This window comes from Neofelis nebulosa, chromosome 8, assembly GCF_028018385.1.
Source record: "Neofelis nebulosa isolate mNeoNeb1 chromosome 8, mNeoNeb1.pri, whole genome shotgun sequence".
Taxonomy (NCBI): Eukaryota; Metazoa; Chordata; class Mammalia; order Carnivora; family Felidae; genus Neofelis; species Neofelis nebulosa.
The window spans coordinates 115,112,522-115,129,207 of record NC_080789.1 but is presented as its reverse complement, the minus strand read 5'-3'; the positions used below and the strand labels follow the sequence as shown (position 1 = coordinate 115,129,207).

The 16,686-nt window shown below is 44.8% G+C and overlaps 1 protein-coding gene and 1 non-coding gene across 20 annotated transcripts in view; one reads left to right on the top strand and one right to left on the bottom strand.

Moving 5' to 3' along the window:
- SVIL (supervillin) overlaps nucleotides 1–16,686 on the top strand; it is a 231,308-nt gene that overhangs the window by 190,317 nt on the left and 24,305 nt on the right. For all 19 annotated transcript variants that reach the window (XM_058681568.1, XM_058681564.1, XM_058681566.1 and 16 more), the window contains 7 exons: nucleotides 6,730–6,877; nucleotides 8,960–9,049; nucleotides 9,140–9,226; nucleotides 10,695–10,872; nucleotides 13,179–13,351; nucleotides 14,605–14,760; nucleotides 16,255–16,391. In XM_058681568.1, the coding sequence (XP_058537551.1) occupies nucleotides 6,730–6,877; nucleotides 8,960–9,049; nucleotides 9,140–9,226; nucleotides 10,695–10,872; nucleotides 13,179–13,351; nucleotides 14,605–14,760; nucleotides 16,255–16,391 (969 nt within the window). The remainder of the gene's footprint in view (nucleotides 1–6,729; nucleotides 6,878–8,959; nucleotides 9,050–9,139; nucleotides 9,227–10,694; nucleotides 10,873–13,178; nucleotides 13,352–14,604; nucleotides 14,761–16,254; nucleotides 16,392–16,686) is intronic.
- LOC131484139 (U6 spliceosomal RNA) lies at nucleotides 220–326 on the bottom strand. The gene has a single exon (XR_009248050.1). It is a non-coding gene; the product is annotated as a U6 spliceosomal RNA (small nuclear RNA).

The window sequence follows — 16,686 nt, the reverse complement described above, 5'->3', positions numbered from 1 at the left end:
CTCCCTCTAATCCTTGGCAATTTCTTTACTGTCTCTGTGCTTTTGTCTTTCTTAGAATGTCATATCGTTGGAATCATTGAGTTGGTAGCCTTTTCAGACCGGCTTCTTTCACTTTGTAATATGCATTTGAGTTTCTCCATGTCTTTTTATGACTTGATAGCCTGTTTCTTTTTAATCCTGAATAATATTCTCGCTGGATGTATCACAGTTTGTTTGATTAAAAATATGGAACACTTCATGAATCTGTGTGTCATCCTTGCACAAGGAGCCATGCTAACTTCTGTGTATCGTTCCAATTTTAGTACATGTGCTGCCGAAGCGAGCACGTACCACGGTTTATTTATCCATTTGCTTGCTGAAGGGCATCTTGGTGGCTTCCAAGTTTTGGCAATTATGAGTAAAGCTGCTATAAATATCCATACGCAGGTTTTTGCGTAGCTATAGATTTTCAACTCATCTGGGTCTCAAGGAGCACAGTTGCTGGATCATATGGTAAGAGTATGTTTAGTTTTGTGAGAAACTGCCAGATTGTCTTACAAAGTGGCTGTACCCAAGTTTGCATTCCCACCAGCGAAAAAAACCCCAGAGTTCCTGTTGCTGCACATCCTTCCCAGCACTTGCTCTTGTCAGTGTTCTGGATTTTGGCCATTCTGATGGGTGTGTGGTGGTATCTCACAGGTGTCTGAATTTGCAATGACATGTCCCAATGACATATGATTTGGAACACCTTTTCATATGCTTGTGTGCCACCCATAGATCTTCTTTGGTGAGATGTCTGTTCTGATCTTTGCCCGTCTTTTAATCGGTTGTTTTCTTATTGTTGAGTGTTAAGAGTTCTTTGTATATTTTTGGATGACATTTCTTTATCAGATGTGTCTTTTGAAGATATTTTTTCTCCGTCTGTGGCTTGTCTTCTCATTCTCTTGACAGTGGCTTTCACAGAGCAAAGGCTTTTTCATTTCAGTGAATTTCAGTTTATCAATTCTTTCATTAGTGTTACATCTAGAAAGTCATCGTTGAATTCAAGGTCATCTAGAGTTTTCATCTATGTTATCTTCTACAAATTTTATAGTTTGGCATTTTACATTTAGATTTATGATTCATTTGAGTTAATTTTTGTGAAGGATGTAAAGTCTGTGTCTAGATTCTTTTTCTCTCTTTCTTTTTTTTTTTTTTTTTTTTTTTTTTTTTTTAGTTTCATGTGGATGTCCAGTTGTTCTAGAACCACTTGTTGAAAAGACTGTCTTATGTTCACTGTATTGCCTTGGACTTTTCACAGATTAGTTGAGTATATTTGTATGAATGTATTTCTGGGCTCTTTCCCTCCCCCCCGCTCTTTTTCTTGAGAGAGAGAGAGAGAGAGAGATAGGGAGCAAGTGAGGAAAGGGCAGAGAAAGAGGGAGACAGAATCCCAAGCAGGCTCCATGCTGTCAGCAAAGAGCCCATTGTGGGGCTTGAACCCACAAACTGTGAGATCATAACCTGAGCCAAAGTCAAGAATCAGATGCTTATCAACTGAGCCACCCAGGTGGGATTGATCTATTTATCTGTTTGGTTTTTTCTTGATTACTGTAACTTTACAGTAAATCTTAAAATCAGGTAGGGTCAGTCCTCCAACTTCATTCTTCTCCTTCAATATTGTATTGGCTATTTTGGATCTTTTCCCTCTCCATATAAACTTTAGAATCAGTTCGTCAGTATCCACAAGGTGACTTGCTGGGATTTTTACTGAAATTGTACCAAATTGTAGGAAGAACTGGCATCTGTAAGAAGTTGGAAAGAACTCGCATCTTGACAATATTGCAGCTTCCAATCCATGAACATGGGATATCTCTCCATATATTTTTAAGTTTTAAGAAAAATGCCATTTACCACAGGTAGTTTATGTTTAATCACTTCAACATTAAAATAGGCTTAAAAATCTATATTTTTGTATATTGACAACTTTCCCAGATAAATATTTTATGTACCAACCTTTTAGCATTAGCTCATCAGTGTTCTCTGAGACTCCTTTCCTCCTGCAGTCCTGGTATCTGTGTTCACTAATGCAGAGGCTCAGAAAAGAAAACAGAGCATTACAACAGCACACACGTTCTGTCTAAATGGACTGTTTGTCTCTTTGTTGGGCTTTAACACACATTTTCTTCTTCCTCACATGCCTCCCAACTGTACCAGAATAAGATTTCCCTGTATTCCCCTCCCTTCATCTTAGTCCCTGGTAGATGTGGCAAGACCACGTTATGGTTACTTTGAGGTCTAAGCCTAGTTGTGGTCTTTTTCATATTTTGTTCAGGCCACTTGAGGCTGCATGCACTAATGAGGTACTGAAATCACCAAAGGAGGGGGCAAAGTCATATTTCTTTTAACAGTACACAGAATTCGAAATGGTGATAGCATTTTTTAAAAGCAAGAAGTACTGATTTTTTACTTTGCCTTATTTTTACTACTTCATCTGTGCTCTTATAATTTCTTCCAACACTGTAGTTTAACTAGATGTGAATAAGATAAAAATTTAAAAGCCAGATCACAGTATTTCCTAACCATGAAGCTCTCTAGTTGTGTTAATGGGAGAGTAGTAATCCTATTAAAGCGTGGTAGATCTGTTTCTTACCATTATCACCTGTCAGCAACATGTGGGAAGATTTGTACTAGGCATTTTCAGTAGGTATACAGAATAGTGCCATAACCTGAAAACATTCTTGCAGATTGACTCTTTACATAATTTCAAGCAGTGTACTACCAAATCTCTGTCCATCCCTAAGACCTGCCTTGCTTCCCAACTGTTTTGCTTGTTACACGGCCTTCTACACACACACACACACACACACACACACACACACACACACACACACACACACTGTTCCTTCCCCTCCCTGTCTCCATGTCGGGGCACCACCTTCATGAGATCTGCATTTGAAAGAGTGAAGGACAAGGCAGGTGGGCTTCTATTCCTTTTCTTCCCCAATTCTCTCACTATTCCAGCCAATCTACACAAGCCTGGAAAATGGTACAATACTTATTAGGATACAATACTACGCCCTTCTCTAAACAAGGAAAAAAACCTTAGAAGGGAAAACCAAGACAAGACAATAATGAAATTTAAAGCTAAAAAAGTAAATGGACAAAGATGTGTATCTTGTTTTCACATTTTGAGTTCAAAGTTTAATAGCAACTTTTGAGAAACTGTATTTTTTCAGTGAATCAATAAACTGTATACCCCATTAGAGCCATCTGAAGTCAGATAAAGCAAGTAGGGACCCTAAACCAATTTCACTAACTGGCAAAGTTAAAATAAAACTTTTAGAGAGGCAAAAGCTTTTACATTTAATCTTAATATTGAGAAGGGAGTGAAAAAAAATACTCCATAATAGAGATACGGCAAACTACTGGAAGCTTTAAGTCCTACAACAGCTGTATCATTCCAGGGCTCATATCCACCACGTTCTTCCAGAAGCTCCAGGGGAATCTGAGCGCTTTGGGAGATGGAGTTGTTGATTCGGGGATGCCGTTTTTTTTGAGTCATGAACCACACCCAGGACTTTGGAGATGTGTCACCAAGTTCACCAGAACTGGTGATATCTGGGTCTTTGGAGAAGCAAACTTTCTTGGTGCTTCATATGCTTTTCGAAATGCTTTAAGCCAAGTGCTATATTGATTTGATTAAAATTCATTCCTGAAACTTCATTTTCAAAGAAAACGTATTATCTTTTTTGAATTTTGACAAGGTTTTCCTGGCATAGTTTATTTAATAAGGGTATGTGATTGAGAGACTTCCTTGGAATGAGGGTCATCCCCCCAGTCATGAGTGGGAAAGTGAAGGAAAAGGCTTTTTAACTTTTGGATAATATTTTATTTGGATAAAATTTTAAACTGATAAAAAAAAAAAAGTTACTGTGATAGGGCACTGTCATCTCCTTACCAAAGCCACCAACTGTTGGCACTTTCTGGCTGCCCCCACTCATGTCTCCTTTCCTCCCTCAACCCCAGCCCCCACTGCTGACTTCCTCCTGTCCCCTTCTGTCTCCTATACATATACATGAGATATATATATAGATATATATAGATATATATATATAGATATATATAGATATATATATCTATATATATCTATATATATATAGAGAGAGAGAGAGAGAGAGAGAGAGACAGAGAGAGAAAGAGAGAGAGAGAGAGAGAGAGAGAGAGTGTGAGTGAGTGAGTGAGTGAGTTTGGGCTACCCTAACACTATATACTGAGTGGCTTATAAACAGAAATTGATTTCTCACAGTTCTGGAAGCTGAAAGTTCAAGATCAAGGTGTCAGTAGATTCAGTGTCTACTGAGAGCCCTCTTGCTGGTTCTTGGACGACCATCTGCTCCTCACATGGTGGCTGTCCTCACACGGTGGAAGGGGCAGGGGGGCTCTGTGGGGTGTCCTTTATAAGGGCATTACTCCTCTTCAGGAGGGCTCCACCTTCATGACCCAACTCCTCCCAAAGGCCTCACCTCCTAATACGTCACACGGGGGCTTAGGTTTCAATGTATGAGATTTGGGGGCATATACTCAGTCTGGCTTACTTCCATAACCACAGTAATGTGATCCAGATGAAGACATTCAACACTGATGCAATGCTTAATCCACAGCCCATTTCCAACTGTGTCCGTTCCCCCCCACCTTCCACCCCAACCATGTCCCTTTTAGCCCCCACCCCGTCTAGGATACAAGCCAGGATCAGGCATTGCTTTTAGTTGTCCTATCTCTTCAGGAAAAGGGTGTGTGTGGTTTTTTTTTTTTTAACCTAAATTACCAAGGATCTCAAAATCCCTTCTGGCAGTGATTGTAGAAGACGTCTACAAAAGATTCACAAACTAGATGTTGGACAAGTCCATGTTCATGGCTGAAACCATATGTTGTCAGGGCAGATGTGGTTTTATGTACATCTTTTCTGGACAGGAGGGAAGGAACCCTCTCCTGCATCAGCCTCCATCATTCCAGTGTTTTAGGAGGATGAACTGTGCCCATCTCTGCTTTCTTGCTGAATGAATCTGGAAGTTATTTTCTGCTGGTCAGTTAATGGAAGCCAATTGGCCACAGTGGGATGGGCTGTGTAGAGGGACAGAATCTGACATACTGCCCCTCGGGGGTCTCCCGGTTTTCCCACAAGGGAAGAGTTGCTGGGGAGACTGCCAGCAGAGGCTAAGGCGAGCTCATCTGTAGCTTACAAGCAAAGGCCCCGGCAGGAAGGGCACACCTCGGGTCTGAGAAAAGGCTGAGGTGAAAGCAAATGCACAAAGCCAGGAGGCCACACCAGTGTTAGAACCCCCGCCGTGGGAGCCATCCTGGGGAGGACAGCCAGCGAGGAAAGCTCCTTCTGCTTGGGAGGAGGCTTTTCCTCTCTGCCCTCCTCAACGCTCACTCCCACAGCACCTGCCCCTGCTTCTCTCCCCGGCCCGTGCCCCCTGCCACTGGATACATTTCCAATTTTATCAAAACAAATTGTCAAAAAAATTTAAAAACACTTCTCTTGAACTTTCCCACTCATGATTTGCGCAAGGACCCTAATTCCAAGTCGCTCTCGGAGAGGGGTTTGGTAGTGAGAGGAGAGCATCACGGAGGAGGAGAAGGGAAAGCAAACTGTGTCCTACCACCACTGAAGGCCTCCCGCCCCAGTGTCCCCCACCACAATCATCCACACCCTCTGTCCCTGGCCGACCCCTTCCCCTGCACTGGCCCCGAGTGTCCTGAGCCCGGCCTCCCTCAGTCCCCCTAAGCCTCTTTCCCCCAGACCAAATGAGTCCAGTGGCTTAGAAACTGAAGAGGCAGGTATCTTTCAGTTAGAAGCTTTTGAAAATATTTTTTAGGTGGAAAATATGTAGATTATGTCTATAGTACAATTTATCCTCAATGTCAGATATACTAGGGCCTAAAAGTCACTTTCATGGGCTGACCTGCCTAGCTGCCCATGTAACATAGTTGTCTCAGAAAAAGCATGCTGAGTTCCAGAAAACCCTCTTGTAGCATACTTTATTCCTAATCAGCTTTCTCTCCTTCATAATTGACCGTGTTCCTCATGAACTCAAGTGGATGAGATTTTCTGGATTGACCATGTGTTTTGTGACTATATATGGATAAAATTTCCTAATCAGCCAAGTTTAGCTAGGTAAAACATACCAACTTTATAATTGTTTTTAATGTTTATTTTTGAAAGAGAGAGAGAGGGACACAGAGTGTGAGTGGGGGAGGGGCAGAGAGAGAGAGGGAGACACAGAATCCGAAGCAGGCTCCAGGCTCTGAACGGTCAGCACAGAGCCTGGTGTGGGGCTCAAACTCGTGAACCATGAGATCATGACCTGAGCCCAAGTTGGACGCTTAACCAACCAACTGAGCCACCTAGGTGGCCCAGAACAGAGCAACTTTAAAACCCTGGGAAATTCATGGCACGAAGACAGTCTATTTTTGTTGATTTTTCCCAGATATCATTTTGGTGTTCCAGTATTCCAAACAAACGAGTGGGAAAAAGAAAAATCACAGTTTTAACCTAAATTTTCATTGTCCTTGATGGCGATCTCTGACCCAAGCTGGAAGTAGGGAAGCCAAACCTGTTTCCAATAGAACGGTGACAGACGTTTGTGGAGAGTGTAACCCTCCTGTTTGTTTGCCTGACTTTCGGCTCACGCAATGCCACCTGCTAAAATTCACGTCTCTGTCATTTCCCTCTCCCCTTTCCTCCCTGGTACACTTTACAAACAGCGGGTCACAGAAAGTCGGGAGAGCCAGATGACTATCGAAGAGAGGAAGCACCTCATCACTGTGAGAGAAGAAGCCTGGAAGACCAAAGGCAAAGGAGCAGCCAACGACTCCACCCAGTTCACGGTGGCCGGCAGGATGGTGAAGAAAGGTCAGAGCGGGGGGAGGGGTGGACATGCTCCGCGTGGGCGCGTGGGTTCTGGTGTGCATCAACCCTCAGCTTGTTCTCTGTGTTGAAGAGTCTCTTATGGTTTGCCTCCCTCTCTGTTTTAAACTATTTTTTCCCCTTCCCTTTCCCCTGTGGTCTCCTGTTAAGTTTCTCACATTCCACATCCTAGTGAAAACACGATATCTGTCTTTTCTCTGGCTGACTTATTGGTGTCATTTAAATTTACATGTCCTCCCTCCTAAGGAAAAACCCTGGTCTTTAGTTGGGATAGAGATGTCCCACTGCTAGGAGCTCTTGTGCGGCTGCCTAAACGGATGGCAGGGGGTGCCCCGATGGTGCAGAGGGCCAGGTTTCCAGGAGTTGGGGCCCCTCTGCTCCCTTCAGCATTCGTGATCTCTGTGCTAAGGGACTCTTCCCTCTCCTGTGCATCCTGTTAGTAGGTGATGGCGAGCTGCACCTATACTGCCTGTGATACCAACTTTTACTTTATTATCTCTCAAGAACGTTTGCTTCCTCGCTGATAGAAACCTGCGGCAGGTCGGGTTATTGAAGTAAATTTTTAAATTTTTATTGACATCATCAAGCAAATACAGGTACCTGCTGAGAAATACTTTTAGAATATCACCTAAGACTGAAACTTTAAACTACATTGCAGTATTTTTCATTGAAAGTTTTATGCTGTTCCACATCCCTCTCCAGCTAACAGGAGGAAGGAGCAGAGCAATTCATTCATTCATTTTTCCTTGTAAGCGATAGGCACCTAGTTACGTATTCTCCAGATGCGGTTCTCTGAGGGGTGCTGAAAGGGCAATGTCATCTGACGATTTCATATTTATTACAAGTGAATACTGTGAACATTAACATTTCAGTCTGTTCTCCGTAAATGCACTGGTTCCTTTCCTTATCAATCCCTTCTACCTAGGCGAGGAACAAAGTGCTCATCTTTACCTTTATTTAAGGTTTCTTGTCCCAACCAGTTACCTTCTCTGTGCTGGAATCTCTTTCTTTCATCCTTTACACCATACACACACACACGCACACATATGTACACACACACATATATATATATATATATATATATATATATGTACACATATATGTGTATATATATATATATGTACACATATGTGTGCGTATATATGTATAGTTTATCTTGGAGCTAGTTATATGTTTTATATATTTTATATATATATATATATTTTTTTTGAGCTAGAGTTAGAGTGGGGGAGGGGCAGAGAGAGAGAGAATCCTAAGCAGGCTCCATACTGCCAGTGCAGAGCCCAATGTGGGGCTTGAACTCACAAACCATGAGATCGTGACCTGAGCTGAAGTTGGATGCTTAACCGGCTGAGCCACCCAGGCGCCCCACCTTTACACTCTTAAAAGATTCCCCACTCTGCTCCTTGGTAAATAGATGTGAAAGCATATCGCTAGTTCCCAGCCACACCCCAGATGGATGTGACCCTTCAACAATCGTAAATCAATTTAAGTGTAACCTCTTCTGTGTCTTTCTTCTAAAAGGTTAGCACTCCTTGGGCTATTGCTCAATAAAATCACACTCCGAAGGATGCCGCAAAGGCCACACTGCCCCCACCGCATCCCCGCCTGCGGGAAAACTCCAGTGTGAGGGGCCACGAGCCCACTACTGTGACACGGCCCATTCTCCACTTCTTCTATGGGACACGGTGCAGATATACTTCCTCTTGAACCACCTCCACCGCCTCAAAGGGGCTTCAGAACCCACCACTCCGTTTGTTCAAGTATATTCTGATGCCTCTTGTACACTCTTATTCCATTTACAGATTATGGGCATATGTTCTCACATGTCCTCATTGTAGTAGCTTCTCACCTATTATAGTCCCTAGAAACTATAAAATTCTATCCACATTTGCAGTGGTCCTACATAGTCATGGCACCTGCCGAATGCACGCGTGCGTGCACATTCGCACATTTGTGTATGTTCTAGAAGTTGTAAAATCTACATTGGGACTAATAGCCAGCAGGGTCCTGGGAATCTCCAGAAATGATCCAGAGATACTAAATCGCCCCTTTGATGTTCTACAGGTTTGGCATCACCCACTGCCATAACTCCAGTGGCATCTCCTATTTGCAATAAAACGAGGGGCACCACGCCAGTGTCTAAACCCTTGGAAGGTAAGTCACTGAGGTACCCAATTGTACCGGTGGGTCTCAGATCAGAAGAGTGCGAGTCGCAGCTCTCATGGATGGTTTCCACTTGCCTAGATATCGAAGCCAGACCAGACATGCAGTTGGAATCGGACCTGAAGTTGGACAGACTGGAAACCTTTCTAAGAAGGCTGAATAACAAAGGTACATACCAGAAGCTGGAGGGAAGCTTCGGTTTTCATGCTTAGAGCACTCTGTGGTGCAGATTTCAATGAGCAGCTAAGGAAACCTAAAAAACACCCCTGCTCCTCTCTCAAAATCTCCAAATCACAAATCTGATTGCTTCTTCTTCTCAGCTAAATTGTCTTCTTTCGACTTGACTTCATCAATTAATAGCGAAAGCATGATCTTTCTTATCATGTTAAAAAGGAAGTCAAGGGGCGCCTGGGTGGCTCAATCGGTTGAGCGGCCGACTTCGGCTCAGGTCATGATCTCGCGGTCCGTGAGTTCGAGCCCCGCGTCGGGCTCTGTGCTGACAGCTCAGAGCCTGGAGCCTGTTTCAGATTCTGTGTCTCCCTCTCTCTGGCCCTCCCCTGTTCATGCTCTGTCTCTCTCTGTCTCAAAAATAAATAAACGTTAAAAAAAAATTAAAAAAAAAAAAAAGGAAGTCAAGAATGATTGGGTTACCAAGGTCTGATTCACTTCATAATGTACTAGATTGGGGACCCCCAATAAGGTTGGCTTCTGAGTCTCAATCTTTGGGATGTCATCCAGTCAGGACTGTGAACTTGGTATGTGGCTCTTATACTTGAAAGCAGGCATTACACAAAATCGACATGATCTTAGGCCTGATGGAATTTAAATAGTATATATCAGTTTCTAATAATGTAGCAGCTGGCATATCTTATTGCAAGTGATTTCTGCATAGATGTTGAATAAATATTTCAATACAGAAGTTCACGAAGTATACAAAGCAAAAGAATAATATGCAGAAATAGCCTCATCTCTTAATAAAAATGTCCAGTACTTGAAACTGATCAAATACTAAGCACTAGGAGTCACTACTATTGACAGTGACCCCCTAATAGGTTGGAAATAATACAGAAAAGTACTTTATACCAGAAACATAAAAGTGTAATGTAATAACTAAACTGGCAAGGCAAGACATTCAAACAACTCAAAGCTTACTATGTATCTGTGACTGTGATCTAGCCTAGGGGTCAGTAAACTAATCCAGCTTTCCACCTGTTTTTGTTCCTGAAGTTTTATTGGAATGAAAGCATGCTCATTTGTTCATGTATTGTCAGCAGTCACTTTGCACAGCAGAGCCGATGCATGCAACACATCATATAGGCTCCCATGCAGAGCCAGAAATATTTACTACATGACCCTTTACAGAAAAAGTTTTTACCGATTCCTGATCTAGAATTAGGCCGAGGCTGGCTCTGCCTCCTACCGCTCTCATGGTGCCAGCTGTTTTCAGACGAGAAGTCCTCTCACAACGAGTCCAATAAGGCCCAGGAAGCATCCACAGAGCCCTGGGCATCACTACCATGTTTCTCCACTCCTGGAACGTGGGTGGGGGGAATCATTTTTAAGCTATCGGGAGGCGTAGTTGGAGTAGTGTTTTTACACGAATCTGACGTCATTTATTTGCTGCACTTGTTCATAGTTGGTGGGATGCAGGAAACTGTACTCACGGTCACCGGCAAATCTGTTAAAGAGGTGATGAAGTTGGACGATGACGAAACCTTTGCCAGGTTTTACCGCAGCATGGACTATACTCTACCGAGAAGCCCCGTGGAGCTGGACGAGGACTTCGATGTCATTTTCGACCCTTACGCCCCTAAGTGAGTTATTTTAGTTTCTATCTTTCACCCACAGAGATCGGATTCCTACCTCGGCCTTCACACAGCACTTCCACGAGGGTCTTCTCTCACTGTATCTCCTTCTATGACTAGAACTCATTACAGCCAAATTGTTATTCTCCAGAGCCAGCCACGTGGCACCGTGGGGTAGGGAAAACACGGGCGCTCCAGAGCGAATGTGCACCCAGGCAGGAGATCTGGCATACACAGCGTGTGCCACACATGTTTGCTCTGACCCGTTAGAAATAATGTCACTGGATTTGTTACATAATTGATTCTTGTTTTGCAGATTTTTAGATACTGCCCCCACCCCTCAATTTAGCAAAGATTTCTATACCTTTCACTTACTCCTCGCTCTGAAAAAATTTTGGATCACATGGGCTCAAACTAATACAACTAACTAGAACATCAGTAAAGCGTGTTATTTAACTTACAATAATTTATGAAATTAATAGGCCCGACAGTCTTCTCTCTGATGTCCAAGGGTCTCTTTTCAAACACAAGATCATGGCTAACCCACCTCAGGAAAGCAGGTATGGTGTTAGGATTCCTTCCCTGCAGGTGCCAGAAAGAAGCCCAAGTCAAACTGACTGTGGCAAAAGAAAGGTGTGGAGGGATTTACGGGTTCACTCGCTGAAAAGTGCAGGTGTGAATTTGGGTTCCAGAGGCTCCTCAGGATGAAGTCTCTCTCTTTTCCATTTTCCTTGGGGCTGCTTTGCTCCAGCCAAGCTATCACCGCGTTGCAGGAGTTGCCCACCCCAGCTGTGGAATTTTTGGCTCCATGGCCACCCCAGCATAGGCTGCTTCTCTTCCCAGTTGTTCCTTCCAGCACAGGTTCCAGGCTTGATTTTCTAGGGTCTGAGCCCAGCCCTACAGTGGTCATTGTGGCCAAGGGACGGGAAGATGCCAAGTGCCCCAGAGCTGGTCTCTGGATGCCCGCCAGAGCCAGAGTCCAGGTACTCTTATCGGAAACCGGGGAGCATATATGCTGGCCAGGCTAAGCCCACAGCTACCGACCACATTTGTCTATTCCCCACAAATTGTCAGAGTGACAGTCTCTTCTAGAAGTCTGTGTGGTTATCCTACATTTTTCCTTAAGCTGCTCCTGATGCATTTGTTGCATATTTCCATTTTGTCAGGTTTTTTCTATCTTAAGAAAAAAATGAACAGGGGCACATGGGTGGTTCAGTAGTTGAGTCGACTCTTAATTTCAGCTCAGGTCACGATCTCACGGTTCATGGGTTTGAGCCCCATGTTGGGCTCTGCGCTGGCAGCTCGGAGCCCGCGTGGGATTCTCTCTCCCTCTCTCTTTGTCCCTCCCCCACTGATGCACACATCTGCGTTCTCTCTCTCTCTCTCTCTCAAAATAAATAAGCTTAAACATTTTTTTAAATGAAGAATTTTCCATTTCTCACCTTTAAATGATATTTTATGTATTTGCACACATGGCTATTTAACCATTTCTCATCTTCTCCCATCCCAAATGTCATTGCTTAAGTCATGATATGTAAATATATATACATCTATGTTTATGCACACACACACAGAGGACGATGTTATATATTATACGATAGCACAGAGACCGTGCAGTTGGAAGTCGAGAGCAGCAGCAGAATCTGTTAGGAAACCATGTGACTGGCCCACCCACCTCCCCGTGTCTGCTCTGCCCCAGAGAGCTGAGTGTGTGTATGGCGGTTACAGTTGGTTTCGTGGACTTACTTTATTCCAACATACTCTTCAAAGTTGTGGTTATTTTTCAGAAAGGCACAAAGGGCTGAGAGGAGGCTAGTTAAGGGTGGGGGTTCATAAGGAAACTGGAAAACTGTTGTGTCAAGAGAAAGTTTAGTATGGAGGAAAGAGAATTAAGTCGAGAAGCAAGGGCTGGCTGTAAATCCCTGAAAGGCTCGCCAGGGACAGAAGTACACGTATGTAATATTCCAACAGGAGAATTAGGAAGAGTCCGTGGGTTTGATGAGGGTGGGGAAGAACTTCCCACCCTTCAGAGCCATCGAGTAATGGAATGAGTTGCCCCATGAGGCACCAGACGTGCCCCCAGGCAGAGACCACAGGGCGTGGTGTGGGGAGAGCCTCTGGGATTTTGGATCAATCCCCGTCTCCAAGATTCTGTCTCCATGTCAGGGAGTGGCGGGCAGGAGGGGGAGTTGTAAGACTTACAACAAAATCAGGAAGTGACATTGAAGAGACCGTCGCTTCGGGTCAGAGACCCCCAAATAAACCAGGTGTGGATGATACGCAGACCGAGGTCACAGCTCCACTTTGCTCCCCAGGTTGACCTCCTCTGTGGCCGAGCACAAGCGCGCAGTAAGGCCCAAGCGCCGGGTTCAGGCTTCCAAAAATCCCTTGAAAATGCTGGCAGCCAGAGAAGATCTCCTTCAGGAATACACGGAGCAGAGATTAAACGTTGCCTTCATGGAGTCAAAGCGGATGAAAGTAGAAAAGAGTGAGTATGTGAAACCACCACCCTACCCCTGCTTTGGAACTGGTGATTAGGTGATTTGAATCCTCTTTTTCTGCCTTGCTAAGGCCAATAATGTGCTCAAAAGACACTCGTCACGTAAAAATGAGTAAGTTTGCACACACATGTGCTGTGCACACCTGCCTGGAATTTAAAGGCTTTTCCCAGAAATTCTAACAGCGTGGAGCATCTGTTCCCTTGGTTAATTTAAATTATCCTGCTTGGTTGACTTTTCTTTCAAGAGATTGGAAAAGGACGTTTCTGGGCTTTGTAATTGAACCCATTTTCAGCTCTGCAGAGCCCAAACGTAGTCATTCCCCACTTAATCTTGCTCAAGAGCAAATCATTTGATCTCTCGTGAGAAAACATCCCAAACTGCTGCTTTTCCTAATCCTAGATTTTCATATTATTAAACGCATAAAACAATGCTTTCCAGATTGCTTCTGTCAGGAGCCTCGGAGCTGGGGATGTGAGTTGGGTAGCGCCGGGGCTTGGGGGTGGAGGCAGCAAATGGGAGGGAGGAGAGAGCTCCATGCTCCGCTTTGCTCAGCCTGGTAACATGGGCTTCCATAGTTCTGAAACAGTGGTTTTCTTGGTGGAGCTAATGGCATACACAGTCTTGCCAGTTTGAATATTCTCGCTATAATTGTTATTTTCCTTCAGCACTCATAAACCTACTTCCTGAAGTTTTTCTTAGAGACACAGTATTTACACAAAAGGGTTGAGTCTTTTCATTGTAACTGATTGACTAAGAGAACATATGTCAAAACCGCGATGCCATACGAATTGTCAAGTAGCGCGAGAAAGAGCCTAATCCCAGCAAAACAATTTGCTGAATTTCTCTCTAGCACATACACTTTTTTTTTTTTTTTAAACAACCGGTTAAAGAAATAAAGGCTTGCTGGCACAAACTTTAGGTACGTTTCCCCTACCTCCACTCTTGGGGGCTTGGGGATAGCTTTGTGACGATAGGCACATGTCACGTACACATCTGTTGGTGCCATGGAAAACCCAGCATCTTGTTATTACAGTCTTAATCCTGGGGCGGAAGACCTCAGGAGATCAGCTACTTGGTCATTTTGCCTCCAGGAGAAAGATTAGGACTAAGCCATCCCTACAGAGTGCCTACGTATAGAGACTTTTGTTAAAATACGTCTCGTGGTTTTCCTTGGGGTGCATTTGCATTAACATCTAAAGATGCCCCACCCCCACACTGTTTCCTTATTCAACCCTCCCAGTGTCCTCCAACTCCAACTTCTCAGAAGTCACCCTGGCAGGTTTAGCCAGTAAAGAAAACTTCAGCAACGTCAGCCTGCGGAGCGTCAACCTGACCGAACAGAATTCCAACAACAGCGCGGTGCCCTACAAGAAGCTGATGCTGTTACAGATTAAAGGTATTTAAAAGCACCACAGAGGAGGGGTGCCTGGGTGGCTCAGTTGGTTGAGCGTCTGGCTTTAGCTCAGGTCATGATCTCACAGTTCGTGAGTTCGAGCCCCGCGTCGGGCTCTGTGCTGACAGCTCGGAGCCTGGAGCCTGCTTCAGATTCCGTGTCTACCTCTCTCTCTGCTCCTCCCCTGCTCACACTTTGTCTCTCTCTCTCAAAAATAAATAAAGGTTTAAAAAAATTAAAAAATCACTTTAAAAAAAACAAATGAGATAAAAGCAGCGCAGAGGAATCGCACGTTGACCGGGGGTTTTAGTCTGGTGACGTCAGAAGTCCTGACTGTAAGCAGAAGAGAACGTATGCTCTTTGAGGTCCTCAAGATCCCTTGAGGTGGGAGATACTCTGTCCACTGAGGCTTCGAGAGGTTAGTGACCTGTTTGGGGTCACAGCCGCCGTCGAGTAGCAGGGCTGGATTTGCCCCCAGGTCTCTCCCATTCTAGAAGCTCAGCTTCTGCTGCTGCCTCCCCTAGCCCCGTGAGCCCCGCCTCCGCACTGTCATGCAGCTCCAGATGCCCCCTCAGCCTTCATGGTGGCTCTCTCCACTCAGTTCTCCTGGCTGAGGTAAGTGAGGTCAGCGTGGGCCAGAAGGAGAGACACAGGTTCTTGGAGAAGGAATCCAGGGACAGCAGAGGCAAGTGAAGGCGACCAGGATTCCACTCCAACACCCCCTCTGTCACTGGCAAGGGAGACAACCAGAGAAGCTGCAGGCTAGGAAGAGAGACGAGTGACAACTGCTAGAGTAATCAGTGAGGGGGGGATGGACGAAATATCCTTCACTGGGGGTGTCCCGTGTGTTTGTGCCCCGGCCTTTTCAGTGCATTTGGAGGATGTGCCACAAGCACAAATAACCCTCTTTTCCCAAGTTCTGAGACTTGCACTGTCTCAGACTTGCACTGTCCCAGAGACAGCACTGTCCGTATGACTGTGGAAAGGTCTAAATCAATGGCCACTCAGGAGAAGGTGTGGAAAGCAGCACAAAGCAGTGCTTCCCTCCTAGCTGATCCCCGCTAAGACTGCCCTCGGTGTGGCATGAAAGCCCCCAGGAGGAAGATGCTGTGTGAAGGCACGTCCTCACCTGCAGCACGGCTGGCAGAGGGTATGAAATGTAGGAGGTGGGCCACGCCGAGAGAAAGAGATGGGGAGAGGAGTTACAGAGGGGAAAGGAACATGTTTGCTAACTTTCCTGGAGGAGGGAACTTGATTAATCCACACACGTGCTGTAAAAGGACACCAGCGGGTGTCCTAACACTGGCAAGGGAGGGTAACCTCTAAGGCCAACATTCGAACCCCCCTTCCCCCAGCCTGCATCACGGAACCGGTATTGGTAGACAAGAGTCTTTAGAATTGCAAAAGTCTGTAGCAGAGGTGCTTCCTGGTCCTTCCTGTGGCTTGCAGAGGTTTCCTGTCTGGGAAGATGGTGACTCTCTGCCTCCCGCCTTACAGGAAGAAGACACGTGCAGACACGACTGGTTGAACCTCGAGCTTCGTCGCTCAACAGCGGGGACTGCTTCCTCCTGCTCTCTCCCCATCACTGCTTCCTGTGGGTAGGAGAGTTTGCAAATGTCATAGAAAAGGCAAAGGTTGGTATCTGGAAAATAAAAACTGTTCCGTTAAGCATCTCCTTTGCACGCCCGATAGAATGTTCCACAGTTGCTAGACCGTTACAAGGGCTTCTCAGATGCGAAATTGAGTGAGAAGGGATGGGTAGTATTTCTTTTGCTGAATGTCTCTCAAACAAGTAATCGTTAGGTACTTGCTTGAGTGGGATGTTTTGGAAGGATTCTGGCCCTTCTCTCCAGATTTTAAGTCCTATTCCGTGTGAAAGGAACTGGTGTATCACTTCAAAGCTGTTTGTTCCAGGTATCTGTGAAGTGC